Here is a 15,977-nt window from a genome sequence, read left to right as displayed (position 1 = left end):
ATGCCTTCTCCCTCCTTCTCAGGGGCACAAAGTACCATTTGCTGGCTCATACCACCCTGACCTTGGAAAATGCTGGAGACTGCTTCAAGACCCATAACCTGTCCATCCACGGAGACGGTGAGTGCTCTGTGTACCATTTATTGTGTGTATTAGGTAAGCACATGTAGTGACGGGAATTCCTAATCTTAGCATGTTCCCCTGGAGGAGATGTTGGCTTGAAAACTATACTCATGGATGAGTCTCTTCCCTCTTCCCTACAGGAGAAAAATTAGGTTTTCCCCCCTCTTCTAAATCTGACTTACAGTAGAAAGAACTGAAGTCTTCTGTATCATCTGCCGCTCAGATATGATGTTTCCCTACACTGCTAGCTGGAACGTCAGATGTGTCTGGGTTTAAAGTTACTGATCAAGGCAGCCGCCCCTTTCTGATAGAAAGCAGAGGGTATGAAGGAAGTAGGGTTATGTTAATTTTAATCACTTTCTTTCTGAATAATAGTAGTAGTTTCTCTCTTTCCCCCCCCCCCCCCCCCCGAGAAGAAATCTATAGCAATGTGTCTAAGAAGCTTAGGTGGCATGGAAGGTAATGTTGGACAAGGAGCTCAGCTGTAGGAACTGAGTTACACACACACACTGGTTTCCAGGGGGAAATGTATGGAGTGTGCGCATGCTGATGGCCACTGTTCCATGCTTAATGTTATAAAGCCCAGAGGCCCCAGTGCTAACAGGATGGGTTATTTCATGGTGACTTTTCCATGTGGTCTTTAATTTCTCAAACCTTATTTTTAATGATGGTTCTTCAACGCTTTCAACTCCCTTCTAGCCCACTGTCCACCAGAGGTAGTGGAAAAGAAAGGTTATTAGGATACGGGGGAAGTGGACCTGTTTAGAAATGGTTCTTTGGAGCAAATCCCATCTGCGTTGTCAGGAAGTCAGCAGTTCAGTTCACAGGTCAGCAGTGGTAGCTCGATCCACTCGCAAACATTTTATGGATCGACCAGCAGTCCAGTTCAGTAATGTCGGGATAGCAGCAGCGGTGGCATGACCTTGCAGGAACAGCCAGGCCTCAGTGGGAGGGACCACCTTCTCCCAGCAGGAGAGAAGGTCTTTGCCTCTCTCAACGAAGCAAAGACCAACAAAGGCATCAGACAGAGAAGAATTGTCATAAAGTTAGCTCCGTAAGCAAGCCCCTCTCATAGTCTGTTGAGACCTATTTATACTCCCTCCAAACATTGCGTGTCCTCCGCGGGTCTTGCCTCAGTACATGAGTCTGTTAGCAAAACTCTGTGAGTCTGTATCACCTGACATCACTCTGCCAGTCAACCCAAGTCCGAGGACGCGGCAAGAAGCAATACCACACCACCAGAAATTTTTTGGTGTTTCTCTCTGTGGTGTCCCAATGAATAGAGCTCAACAACGCAATGTAAGGTGGACCAATACGTGTGTGCATATGTGCGCGTGCGTGTGCGTATGCGTGCGTGTGCGTGTGCGTGTGCGTGCGTGTGTGTGTGTGTGTGTGTGTGTGTATTGTTAACGAAGAATCCTTCATCACGTGTCCTTTCACGTGCTTGCTTTAGCAGAACATCCTTTCACCTGTGTCCGCTTCAGGAAAATACTCCTTCACGTGTTTGCCCCAGGAAAACACCATCCGATATAACTGACTGTCCAAAGAACCCTTAAGTTTCCACTTCGTATAAGAAATTTTACTACAAACAGAAGGAAGGTGGTGGGCTGTAAAACACGTGAGCATTTAATGAGCATATATAGCTACTACTCGCTGGTACCAGGCCCCCTCAGGACTCTGGGTGTAGATGTCCCAGCTTCCGTGACATTCACTTCCCTGTTGGTCTCTCACAGTTCGTCCTTCCCAGAATGCCATGGTTTGAACTGTGTGGGGATGGAGGTGTTAAACTGTCTTTAGTGGCGAGCCTTTGCTCTTCCTGCTGCACTGCTACCCTGCATTGTTTTTTTCTCTCTCTCTCTGCTTTCCTGTGTCTTGAGTCTGGTCCAGAAAGCATCTTCGTAGGTCTGCATGGACTCGGGCTGAGTGCGAGCTTTATAACCTGGGAATGCCCCCTCGCTGTCTTATGTCACACTGACCCTGCGGTATTGTCTGCCCCCAGTCTGTTTCTGCCACAGACTTCTTTTCCTCTTGGTTTTAATACTCATCCCCAAAACAGGCCCAGCAGCCTTGCCCCACTAGCATGTGAACTATTTGTTAGAAATAATGGTGGATTTGCATAGTCTCTGTGGCAGGAAGTGTGAACAAATCGAGTTTTGTGTTCCAGTTTTCATGGTTGTTCTGTTTTGCTTTGTATGATTTCAGCCTGTTATTTAGTGCACATAATTTTTAAGTAGTGTCTTTATTGTTGGTTATATATATGTTCACATTTATATATTATTTGTTATATTTATATATATTGCACATACACACACACATACACACACACATATATATGTATATATATGTATATATATACATATATATATACGCATATATATACGTATATACACACACACACACACACACATATATATATATGTGAAATAGGCCTGTTACTTTTAGCAAGGGATAATTACTTTTATCATTTGAATTTCCCTCTGTTGGTAAAACGATGCATTATGTTGTAATACCTTAGAAATTACTCTTAAATTGTAATCGCTAAAATAAGCAGTAAGAGATTGTTTTCACCTTTTCTAAGACATCATGAAGACTTTAGAACGGTTAGACTGTGTTTCCCTAATCTGTGCATTCTTACTATAGAATATAATCCCGTTTTTTTTTTTTTAGATTTCACAGGGTGCTTTGAGCCTGACCTAGCCTTGCCCCCACGTTCTAAATGTTCGTAGGGGACAACTTGACTTCTAAATCTTAAACTTGGGATTCCATTTTTTTTTTTCTGAAAACAATCCTTAGAGCTTCTGTTTGAAAGGTTTTTTTGGTGGGGGTAGGAGGAGGGGGTCCTGGGACTTTGAAAGGCATTTTCATGGTATATACTTGGTACTTCTATTTTCTGTCCATCCTATCCTTGTGTGTCCCTTGGTTCAGAAGGAATGATTAAGTATTTTAAGATGTGTTGGGTACAAGGGTTGAGAATGGTCATGAGACACGGACAGAGTGACTAGGACAGTGAGGCTGCCCTGGGGATGTGACCAGAGAGGGAGCTGGCAGATGCCAGGCGCATGGACGATGCCATACACAGATTGTGTCCATAGGAACTCTGCCTAAGACAGGTGGTGTTTTATAAGTGTAGAGGTTGATACTCAGGTTAAGTGTGTCCTAGAGGCCGTCTTTCTTGAGAGAAGCACAGAGAAGCTGTGGCTATTTTATTCCTCAGTAGTCTGAGGCTGCAAGAAAGCCCAGGTGAGAGGCAGCAGGTGGAGGCAGAGTAAATGACAACTGCTCCGTGGAGCTAGGGACCCAGCATCTCTCAAGGATGCTGCTATACCTGCCCTCAAGAATATGACAGGAAGGGATTCTACATCTTCTCAAGGGTGATGCAAGAAGCAATCCAACATCTTCATTCAGGGATGCTGCGGGCGGGGATTCCACATCCAGCATCCTCTCTCAAGGATGATGTTGCAGGAGAGGATTCTGCATCCAGCATCCCCTCTCAAGGATGGTGTTGCAGGAGAGGATTCTCTATCCAATATCTCCATTCAAGGATGATACAGGAAGGAAGATTTTTTTTCCCTTCCTTACATGAAATCTGAGCTCACTTTATGAGATACACATTATTGGATATGCTGTGTTAGGTTCAGATACATTATTGATTGCGTAAACTTTATGGACTTGCCTGTGAATCTAATCATTTGTGATTCTGCGTCTTGGGGAATTACATTCTAACTTAAAAAAAATAAGCAACTCACAGATATTTACAACGTAAGCCATTCATAAATTTGGAGATTCCTGTATAAAAGAAATTTATATGTCACTCAGACGCTGGGCCATGGAGAGTTTTTATTTTGTTTAATGCTTGTGGTAGAAAAAGTGACTCTCACTTACTACTTTGTGCCTGTACTTTGGAATCACTGTGTGTTGTGTGTAGATGTGTGGATCCTACCAGGTCACCTTTACCAAGCCCTGGATAAAAAAAAAAAAAAAAAAAAACACATTCCATTAGTCCCAGAAAGTATAATGATGTCGTAGCCCATAGTAGACTGATGTATGGGGAAGTTGTTAAATCTCTCGTTTTATCTTATCTCTTTATTTAGGCTGGCTCCCTTTTTGACTGATAACAAAGCTTTGGTTATTTATATATCTGAGTGTATGTGTGGTATTCTGGTTAGTTTCTAGTATCATACTGACAGGCCTAGGAAGAACCCCTTCGAAGAATTTCCTCCATCCAGTTGGTCTGTGGGCATATCTGTGGAGTATTTTCTTGCTTGCTAATTGATAGAGGACAGCCTGGCCCACTGTGGGCGGAACCATCCCTAGGCAGGTAGGTCTGGGCTGTATAAGAATCTTAGCTGAGCAGAAGCCAGAGAGCAGGCTGGTAATTAGCATTCCTCCAGGTTCCTGCCTTGAGTTCCCTCCTCTGACTTCCCTCAATGATGGACTATTATCTGGAGGTGTAAGCTGAACGGAACCTCTTCTCTCTGAATTGCTTTTGGTCACCGCATTCATCCCAGCAACAGAAAGCAAACTAGATTGCAAAGGAACTGTATTTTTTTTTTTTTTACCCAAAACCAGCATCACTAAGGCTTTAAGTAAATAACAATTACAGCCAACTAGCCAGCTATTAGGATGCAGTGACCATTCAAAAAAATCTTTTCTACGTGGGACAGCCTGAGGTGAGGGCATGTACTGGGTATTTGTGTGCACCCTATACACAGATTACATTTTCCGGTGCTTTCCTTCTATACGGGTAGGAGAGATCATACCTACTGCTGTTCTGCCTCAGCGGAATGGCAACATGTTGGGTGGGGTTTTTTTGTTTGGTTTTTGTTTGTTGTTTGAGTGTTTTTTGTTTTTTTGTGGGTTTTTTAAAGAATTTTTGAAAATTATCTCCAGTTTACAGAAAACTTCCAAGTTTATTGCCAAGGTCTTCCCTACACACACACACACACACACACTACACACACACTATTCTAAGTTGCTTACAGCACGTTTCACAAACCCCAGGAACCTTAACATCTATTAAGTACCGTTGACCCCCACCTCCCAACTCAGCAAGCCAAACCCTTTCTAATGTAGACTCATGCTTCCCATCCTGTTCCAGCTCCATTGAAAGGACGCAGGCCCCAGCATCCATTCCTAAGTCTCACTCTTGACTCTCACAAACTTGGCATCTTTAGGGAGAATTTCTGGTGATTTGGTCGAAGGCCCTCCTTTGTGGTTGCCGGATGTTGGCCCGTTGTGTGACTTGAATATATCTCCATGGCCATGCCTCTGCCTATTGAGGGTTAAGGTGGCCACTGCCAAGTCTCTGACTGTTAGGGCTGTCTTCCGATTCCCTCGCTATGCACACGAATTCTGTGGCTGGAGCACCACAACCTGCCAATGTCCTTGTTCACTTTGAAGTTGCGCATGTTTTCGAGGTGGCAGCAGGGAGACATTCAAGAGGCTCGAGCCCTTTCAAGGCCCCTCTGGAGCACTTCCTTGCCTCCCTGGAATACTAAGACGTTCCAGCCCATTGTGCTCATCCCTGATAGGGGGAGGGGAACCCTGGTTTCTGCTCCTTTTTCTTAGTGCACTGGTGAATCGCCATGTCATGGTGTCTTCTCATTGCTCTCAGGGTCTGGGGCCGCCCAGCCAACATGGCCACTCTTTTTTCTTTTCCTCTGCTTGGTTGTGACTCATTCACAGTAGGCCTTCTCTCCAGGCCTGCACACCCTGCTCATTCTACTCTTTCTAGGCTAGACAGCTGCTTCGGAAGCTTTGCCTTGGTGTGAACACCCCCTGGCTGGCTCACTGAAGCTCTGACGCCTTGTACTGGTAGTCCTCCTCTCCTTCTTCTCCCTCTTCCTCTCCCCACTCTCCTTCCTCCTTTCCTTCTGCTCCCCACTCCTCCCTCCTCTTCCCACTCTCCCTCCTCCTCTCCCCATTCTCCCTCCTCCTCTCCCCCTCTCCTCTCCCCACTCTCCTTCCTTCTCTCCCCACTCTTCCTCCTCCTCTCCCTACTCCCCTCTCCTCTCTCCACTCTCCCTCCTCCCCATTCTCCCTCCTCCTCTCCCCCTCTCCTCTCCCCACTCCCCCTCTCCTCTCCCTTCTCTCCACTCTCCCTACTCCTCTCCCCATTCTCCCTCCTCCTCTCCCCCTCTCCTCTTTCCACTCTCCCTCCTCTTCTCTCACTCTCTCTCTTCCTTCCCTTCCTCTTCTCCCCATTGTCCCTCCCCTCTCCTGCCTCTTCCTTCTCTCCCTCTTCCTCTCCCCACTCTCCTCCTCTCCCCACTCCTCGTCCTCCCTCCCCTCCTCCTATCTCTTGCTTGATGTCATCACTCAGTGTAATCCTCACGGTTTCTTCCCTACTCTTTCAGGGGCTCACCCTCGAGGCTGCCCCTCATAGCTCCTGAGTTCTTGTTCAACCGAAGGGGAAGAAGTAGGGCAAAGGTGTTCAAGTGTCTTAACACGGTTAAATAATATTCCACTTAGAGGCTCACCTTACTAATTATTGTAATAAAAACCAGAGCAAGAAGGGAAATCTGGTGACCACAAATCACCTTAGTAGACTACTTTATATGAAACGCTGAGCAATCCCCTTGAATAATTACTTCTGAAGTCAAGAGTCTAAAGGCCGCCTCTCTTCCAATTGACCACAGTGTTGGTCTGGGCCCACTCTGACCTCTCTCGAATGCTTGTGTACGTCATTAGCATTCAGGTAGATGAACCTGTATGTAAGATGAATGTTAAAATATGTTCACAAGCCAGGCAGTGGTGGCGTGTGCCTTTAATCCCAGCACTTGAGAGGTAGAGGCAGGTGGATTTCTGAGTTCGAGGCCAGCCTGGTCTACAGAGAGAGTTCCAGGACAGCCAGGGCTATACAGAGAAACCCTGTCTCGAAAAACCCTGTCTCGAAAAACCAAAATAAATAAATAAATGAATATATATATATATATATATATATATATATATATTCACAAATAAAGCAAAAATAAATAAAGAAAGAAAGAAAAAGAAAAATTCTGGAATGTGTAACAACCTTAAACGTATATTTATAACTTCCATTTTCCCCCCTTTCTTCTTTAAACAGAGGAGTGTTCCTTTTGGCTTCCCTTGTATGGCAACCTGTGCTGCCGGCTGGTGGCCCAGCCAGCTTGCATGGCTGAAGATGCGTTTGCTGGATTCCTCAATGAACAGGTAGAACACATTGCATGTGTCAATCGGACTCTCACTATGCAGGCGTTTGCTCAAGAGGCCTTTCTGGAAGTGTTAATTTTTTTTTTTTTTTAAATATTGCCAGACACGAGGGGGGCGTGGCTATGACATGTGAGGGCGTGGCTATGGTGAGGGAGAGGGTCTGGGTGTCTGTGGGGTTGCCTCTCTAGTTCTCTCTGGTTCCCCATCCCACGGGCACAGGATCGTGGTCACGGTTCTCTTATAGAAACTGACCCCGGCTGTCCAGCGCCTTTCACAGAAAGGCTCTTCTGGCAGACAGCGTTTGGCACAGTTTGAGCCTCTGGGGCTTCCAAAGCTGCCTCTGTGCCACCTCCTCCTGATTTATTCATAGCCGTGGTTATTTATATTCAGTAAATAATTAATTGTGGGCTTCAATGAATCAATAGTTTTTTTTTTCCTAAAAGATTCCATTAGAAGGAAAGAAAATCTGCATTCTTACCAGGTAGTCAACATCTTCTAACGTTCTGGGGGGAAAAAAATGAAGGGAAATTATTTTCAGTGTAGAGAGAGTTATTTTTATAATTTCCCCGAGTCTTTTGATGAATTGCAGTGGAACTCTAAGCACTAGAGTCTAATAGACTACCTCTCCCAAATCTGGGTTGATTTATGATTTTCTGTGTGTAAAATTGTATGGTAATAATTACCTTCATTTTCCTTAATGCTTCTGAGAATTCCAGGCGCCTTCTCCACTCTTGGGTTTGAGGTGCTCAGACTCAACTGTACAGCCGACGCATAGCTAATTCCATCCTATTTTTAAAGTTCTAAAACCTTAACTGATTACGTAAATACCGAGGTGGGTTTAGAGTTAAGGTAGTAGTGACTTAAATTGATAATTGATAGTTGTTTGACTTCTTTTTTGTGTGTGTGTCCAGCAAACAGGAAAAGGTCTGGTTGGCTGGAGAAGGCTGTACTGTGCTCTGAGAGGGGGTAAACTCCGCTGTTTTTACGGTCCAGAAGAAATCGAAGCTAAAGTGGACCCGACTCTGGTAGTTCCTATTGACAAGGTGAGTGGCATGCAGTTCCAGGGTGAGCACTGAGCCGTAGCCCCAGCCCTTTGAGACGCTGTATTAAAAAGGACATTGTGGCCCTTGAAGTTTATGTTCACGTATGTTCTTGACATCCTTGACGTCATAAAGAAAAGGAGCCAGGGGCTGCGGAGACGGGTTATTATCTGAGTGTCCTCCTTCTCTGCACGGAGCGGCTATTGATGGCAGGAGTCACCATCTAGTCCCTAAGAATACGTAACAACGGATGAAAGTGGATGCTAACAGACAGATCTTAAAGCCTAGAGTATGACCACGCCTCATGAGATATTTGTGGGAGCTGGAGACTTGGCGCATTGGTTAAGATGGTTTCCTGCTCTTGCAGAGGACCCGAAATCCGTTCCCAGCACCCACGTCATGCCACTAAAGTGATTTAACTCCAACGCCAGCGGACCCGATACCCTCTTCTGGCTTCTGAGGGCATGTGCATACACATGACATACACACTCACAGAGATCACGAGTTTAAGGGATGCTATAAACATAAATCGTCAGCCCAGGCTATGACGATGTTCTTTCTTGTTAATATTCAAAGGAGTTCTTTAAAAGACCTCCTTCCTCGTGGGGTGAATGGGCCCTTGACCAAACAAACCTCTGCCAGCACAGGAAAGCCTGGCCCTGCACTTAGAACATGCGAGGGCACAGGCTGCACCTAGACCATCCCACCCGAGAGTCCGCCAAGGGTCTTTATCCGGGTTTGACTCAAGAAAGCAGAAGTTAACAAGCTTTTCACGTAAAATTCTGTAGGGAAGTGAGTGCGTCTGCCCAGGGCGGACCTGAGTTTCTCTTAGGACAGTCTTGATTTTGCCTCTTTTGCTAAGTCTAATGTGTATTACATCTCGCCCGCCGCTGTCAGAATCCTTCCCAAAATACTTGCAAGATGATGTTTCTGGAGCCAAATCCTAATTGTTTTTTTAGCTATTTCCTGTGGAGAGGTCTATCTGGACCACGTGATTGGATAGGAAGCAGCGCATCCTTTAGCAGTATGCGTTCTACCCTTCTACTCTGAAGAGTGACGTAAAGTCACGTGTGATTTTACGTAAAAGTCATACTCCAGAAAACATGGGACCCATGTTTTTTTTTTCTGATCTGTCTGGACTTGAACTTAGTTCTGCCATCTTTTCCAGCAATACTTTTATCTATCTCATTTTTACAATTTTTTTTTTCTCCTTACCCAAAGGAAATTCTGTAGTAAGACTTTTTAATCTCGAAGTTTAAGTCCACTTAACTTAATGTTTTTATTTTCAGGTTCATCAAGATAAAGTTTTAATTAAAAAAAGTTTAGAGTTATTCTTTAAACATATAACTAAATAATATCTCCATATTAAAATATAATGAATTTATCTTGGTTTAGAAAAATGGGTTTATGGAATATGTAATTTTATTAATGAAAAATCCATATACTTTCTCATTGTTTGCCAACTTCGTATTTTGTTTTGTTCAGGTTGAAATTTCTTTAGTCTCTTACTACTTTGAAAAATTCAAGTGTACAAAAAGGTTGAAATGAAAAGCCAGCCACCCACGAGCAGATAGGACTTCCCCTGAGTCTGCCCATCCAGCCTTCTGCTGCTGTTAATGGCTTTCTTGCTCCTGGTTATTTCTGTTTCTGGGTCATTTGAAAATCAGTTGCAAACAGCACGTTTCTACTAACAGGAAGGATACTTTGTATATAACTGTAACATTATCACCTACAGGAAGTTTGTTTCTGACACAGTATTACTGCATCGAGAGGGATTGCCCCTGCATCCCTAACAACCGCTAACTTCCCTTGATTGATTGCTTTGTTCCAAGACCCCCTAGGCACTCAAGTTCTTTGTTTCTATTACCTAACCATGCCCCAGCCTGCCTTTGTTTTCCTTTGGTGACACTGACATGTTTCAGGTCATGTCTGAGGGGGAAGTGTGGGTGACGGATTGGTTCATCATATTCAGATCAAGTATTTCTTTGACTAGAAATGAACTGGGTATGATTACTTGGCTAGGTTGGTTTATATTCAATAGTTGGGTGGTAAAACTGGAAACCTGCCCAAGTTTCCTTTCATTTTGTACCACAGAATGTGGAGGCGTAAACTAAGATAAAATGTAGCCTAAACAAATGGTAGGCTTTAAAATTTCAGTGTGTATGGGGGAGGGGACAGTATATGAGTACCCACACACACATACTTGAACATGTGCACCCATGTTTGTTCAGGTGTGTGCCCCTGAAAAATGCAAACACGTCGCTGACACAGTAGGCTCTAGCAAATGTGATGACTAGGAAATATCATCCTTGGGGCTGGAGTTCCAGGCATTTACAGGACACACAGCTGTGAAACATGGCTGGAGTCCTGTTCTCGTGACTGTATGCTAAGCATTCTCCTGATGCTGAACCGTCCTCCTAGCTCCAGAAACTTGGGGCTTTCAAACTCATTTGCTTTATTCTAGAAAAGATATTATACTGGTCAGCTCACCTCATTTCAGCGATATGGTAGGGCTGGTATTCTCCCATTTCCAGTGTATAATTTCCGTTTGACAAGCAAAGCAGTGGACATTGCCATTGGGTTAAACTTGTCAAACTAGCCAGGAATAGGAGGTGACTCACTCTTTTCCAAGAAGGTAGGAAAAGATAAAATCATTGAGCTGGGTTTTTTTTTCTTTATAATTAATTTTATTTCTTGATAGATATGCTGCTGAATAGGTTTGGAAGGCAGAACTAATCTTTTCCTTTCTCTTTACCCATTCTGAATGGGATTTCAAAGTGTTGCCATTTAAATACTAGACATTGGTCACTTCAGTACATTCATACTGGGACTTGATTCTCTGAAGGCGCTCTCCTTTGCAGCCCTCCCCCTCCCTCTGTTGAGCTCTCCCCCTCCCTCTGCTGAGCCCTCCCCCTCCCTCTGCCGAGCCCTCCCTCTCCCTCTACTGAGCCCTGCCCCTTTCCCCTCTGCTGAGCCCTCTCCCTCCCCCCTGCCGAGCCCTCCCCCTCCCTCTGCTGAGCCCTCCCATGCACCTCACAACTTTCCATTCACAGTAAGCCTCATCAGTCTAAGTATTCCGATCTGCCACACCGTCCCAGGCATATTGTCACTCCCTAAAACATTATGGTTACAACGTTGCTTATTCCGTTTTCCTCAGTTCCGAAAGTGAGTCAGATATGTAGAAAAGCCGGAAAAAACACAGTAATCAGCCTCCTCGGGCCAGCGCCTAGATTCCACAGGCCCGCGGTGTTTCTCTGCCTCTCTCCTGCTAACGCACATCCCTGAGGAACACAACTTGTGAAACAGCTATTTCACGCCTGTGTTGTAACAGCTGAGAAATGTAACAGTGCCGTCCAACATACATATAGTCCATCTTTAAATTACCCCTGCGTTGCCCAAAATATCTGCCTTGACTTGAGTTTTTAATGCAGGACTATCCCAATTAGCTTCCCTTCCCCAAGCAAGGTGTGAGCGTCTTGCTGGTGCCATGCTGGCCCGGGGACTGCAGGGTGGTTCCCCATAGACCAGCCATTTCTCTGCCACCTTCCCATTCTCTCTTACTGTGTAATAAACTCATACATTTTTATATCTGTCTAATTATTTGGTTTTAAAATACATAGTGGATTTTCTTGATGACCTTTTCTCATGATGTTCAAATAATAGTCTTTTTTTTTTTTTAAGGCCATGTGAGCAGCTAAGTTTGATAACCGCTAAGCTATGACATATCCGATACAATTCTCCGCTTGGATTGCAGGGAGAGAGGGGTCCGTTCTCTGCCTGTAATTCTTGTCTTGCTAAATGGCATTTCCTGTAAGGCCAAGCCGGTTCATTAATTTTCATAGGGAGCCATCTGTGGAAATGGTCATATTAAGAAAAACCTAAAAGCTATTCCCCATGTACTTTCAATCTAAATTTGAAAGGGTGATTTACTTCAGAGTGATTGCTTCAACTTCAAAAAAACTTCATTCTGAATGTTGTTTGGGTAAGACACTCAATGGCGGGTCCTTAACAACAGTCTCCGTGCACCCCGGAAAGCGCTTTATTAGCCGGAAGCTTTATCCGTGGCTGGTGGAGTGGGAAAGCAGCTAGAGTCTTCGAGATCAGCAATCCGTTTTGATTTACATACTAGACATCCGTTATTTCAATAATGGATCTGTGCCGAACCAATCAATAACTCTACTCGGTGTGATAGGTTTTATTGAATTGTCTCGAACATGCTTTTAACTATTATATTTATCAAGCTCATTTAGAAAGCCCAGTAACCACAGATCGCACGGCATGTTTTCCCATTCATGGTAGTCATTTTGATATCAGAAGCCTGTCAGCTACACAGTTGTCCTTTATTAAATATAGCTGCAACAACTGTTATTTACCAGCGCTTTCCTCTGGGCGTTTACGTCTGACAGACGCTATCGACAGAAATTTAAGGTAAGTATTTCCAACTGATATTGGCCGTGCCTGACGCTTGGCTTAATCGATGACTGCGCTATTACACAGTTCAGACATCCCCCTCCGTGGCCTGTGGGTGTGCGCATGCTCCGTCGCCAGACCCGTGTCCGCACTGAAGTCAGTTTTAAGCACCACCATGTTCATTCTGACTCAACTGGGTTTGAGACTTGTCTTTATGACGTACTGTGGGGAAGGAAGGAAATGTCGCCTGTATCACAGACAACTCAGAGGCAAGAAAGAGACCTTATACAACATATTTTATTTTTAAATTTTCAAGATAGTCAATGCAAAACAGTGTGATTGAGCATTCCGTTCTCCCATACAATCCTAAAGATTTTACTTGTGTTTCTCCCAGTTGTATAACGACAAAATATATATTATATACATGTAGTTAATATATTATAATGTTGATGATGTAGATAGTTGCCCCGGCCCGCGGGGATTCGACGAGACCCTAGGGAAAGGCGAAAGAATGAAGGGACAAGAGACACAAAGAATGCGAACAAGTCTGAGGTTCTGATCTAGCAGATTATAAAGACACAGCAAAATGGAAGATTTAGGTGAGGGTTATTGCTTAGGGCTATCCTACTATATCCTTATTGTCTAAGATCATTCAACTGTCGTATCCTTATTGCCCTAGACCATCCCATTGTTGGAACCAGCTCCCAGGAAATGTCAGACGTTCTTTAAGTTCCTGGGACCTGAGACCCATGAACGTCCTTTCTTAACTTTGAACTGACTAGGCTTTCTAGAACAGCAGGTAATTTCCTAGGTTTGGCTCCCGGCAGATAGTGCTTCCATTTCCCAGGAGAAGGGATTTCGTAACCATTTGGGTCTGATTCAGATCGAGAACCTTACTTGAGTTGGAGTTTTGAATGGTCTTTGTTGCTGTTTCCCCCCTCCCCTCCCCAACATACCGCCAACGTAGTTTATTTACTGGAGAAATTTGCCCTACAGAGTTTCCCATAATCTGAATTCCTCTGTTTGCATCTCTGAGCTTTTGGGATGGTGACTGAGGCTGATATAAGGAGTATATTTTGAAAACGCATGTCTGTATACAGAGGTGTAAAATCTGAGCCTGTGGCTCCTAACGGCAGCCATCTGTGGTGGCTTAAGGTCTTTTACTGCCAACTGCAAGCTGTCAACATCTTAGCATCCAGTCTTTACTGCTAGGTTATCTCTAAGGTACTTCTGGGAGGCAGCAGGATGAGCTGCGTGCATGTGTGCGTGCGTGTGTGTGTGTGTGAGTGCATGCATGCGTGTATGCGTGTGCATGTGTGTATTTGAGTATATGTGACCAAAACAACTAACATCCTTCAAAAGTAGCCATTTGAGATAGTTTGTAATTGTTATGTATTTAGAATTCAAGGGTTAGAATTCAATCTAACCCTCTCCTTTATTTTTCTTACTGAAGCTTCTGTTGTCCCAGAGACTAACAGAGTCCCTCGGGTGGTATTCTTGACAGGAATCTACAATCTTCAATTTCTGGTGGGACAGGAGACTTGAGAATCATTTTCTCCCATGGTGACCCAAGCGTTTTCCCCAGAGTGCTTTTTAGGAAAGGTGCTTAAAGATGACCATAATCTGGGTGCAGCAGTAGGCTTGTCTGGAGAGGGTGGAACACATTTTAATGCAAGGTGATAGAGGCCAAAAGGAACCATCCTTGTGACCTCAGAGTGTGTCTTTGCTGCAGAGGTGAGCTCTTACGGCCTTTCCAGGGAATCCTCCCATCCTACTCTGCAGCAGTGCACAGGGGCATTCTGAGGAGCCCTGTCAGAGCAAGCTCCCCATCACCATAATCCCAGGTCCATCACAAACCAGAAGAGCTGAGTTAAAAGCATCCTCGGAGAATGGAAGGACCGTGAATGCTTAGTGCTCTCAAACCAAACTTTGGATGGTGGAAAGGGTAAAGCAGGAATCGGGTCGCATCATCTGCATCTCTCTTGGAATGTCTGTGAAGGGTGCGCTTGGGCTACAGGCTGGCCCTGGACTCCACACTGGTGATGTACTTCACCTGTGGTTCTTCCCCGTCTCATTCTTTTCTTCAAAACCGGTGCAGCCACTTCCTGTGTGTTAGATACTAAGTGGTCCTTGAGATGGGACAAATGCCGTGCCTGGGTCATTTTCAAACTATTTGCTTTTGTGTCCTGTTTAGAGAGACATTTTGCTGTGAGTTTAGGATACTGGTTGCAAAATTTATCCTGCTCTTTTCTCATGACTTCATCTTTGGAGGAGGATGGAGGTGAGCCTGGTTTGATGTCACCAGTGCAACAAGCAGCTTAGGTGGACTTCAACACCGGACAAGCCACACTTGTGCTAATCTCTTTCTTTGACTGTTTAATTACAAATATCTCCCATTAGTTAAATTATCTGGGTGATAAAATGTAACTTAATCTAAACCCTGCATTTCATTTTCACTTGTTTAAAAAAAAAGCAAACAAGAAGTATCTGACATATGCCATTACTCGTGAGGCAGAGACAGGCAGATCTCCGACTTCATACCCAGCCTGGGCTACATAGTGAGTTCAGGCCAGCCAGATCTACATAGTGAGACCCTCTCTCAAAACAAACAAAAGCCCTACCTTGGGATGTTTAAAATCTGTAACAAATGCCTATGGGCACTGTAGTTAATAAAGGGTGTAATATTAATCTATATCGTTAACTTGGGATATAAATGGTCTGCTCCCTCAGTCTCTGTGTCAAGTCGCTTCATTAGAAACAATACTTTGTTGAATGCGTAAACACTGATGTGCAAAGGATCCCATCTTCTTTATTTAGAGTTGAATCTATTTAATCCCTTTACAAGAAAAATCAGAAATTTATGTCGACATGAAATTAAGTGGAAATAGTCAAAGGCTCAGAATATTTCTTTAACCCCCTCCCCAACTTGAATTCAACCTTCAGTTAGGATAAGAGAAGCATCCTGAAGATTTTTCTAGAGCTATATCACCCTCTGCTATTAACAATAAAACAGTGTTTTAAAAGAGATTGGTTGGTTGTTGGTGTTTGGTTGATTGCTTGTTGGTTGATTTGTTGGGCAGTTGATTGATTGGTTGGATGATTGGTTGTTGTTAGTTGTTTGGTGGTTGATTGGTTGGATGGTTAGTTGTTAGATAGTTGGTTAGTGGTTGATTGGTTAGGTAGTTGATTGGTTGTTGGTTGATTGGTTGGGTAGTTGATTGATTGGTTGTA

The 15,977-nt window shown here is 44.1% G+C and overlaps 1 protein-coding gene across 2 annotated transcripts in view; it reads left to right on the top strand.

Annotated features, from left to right (window-relative positions):
* The window catches only part of Rtkn2 (rhotekin 2), a 62,881-nt gene that overhangs the window by 37,908 nt on the left and 8,996 nt on the right, over nucleotides 1–15,977 (top strand). For both annotated transcript variants that reach the window (XM_028780292.1, XM_028780291.1), the window contains exons 7-9: nucleotides 23–117; nucleotides 7,190–7,296; nucleotides 8,208–8,339. In XM_028780292.1, the coding sequence (XP_028636125.1) occupies nucleotides 23–117; nucleotides 7,190–7,296; nucleotides 8,208–8,339 (334 nt within the window). The remainder of the gene's footprint in view (nucleotides 1–22; nucleotides 118–7,189; nucleotides 7,297–8,207; nucleotides 8,340–15,977) is intronic.

This window comes from Grammomys surdaster, unplaced genomic scaffold (assembly GCF_004785775.1).
Source record: "Grammomys surdaster isolate TR1022 unplaced genomic scaffold, NIH_TR_1.0 367, whole genome shotgun sequence".
Classification (NCBI taxonomy): Eukaryota; Metazoa; Chordata; class Mammalia; order Rodentia; family Muridae; genus Grammomys; species Grammomys surdaster.
This window is presented reverse-complemented; position numbering and strand designations above follow the sequence as displayed.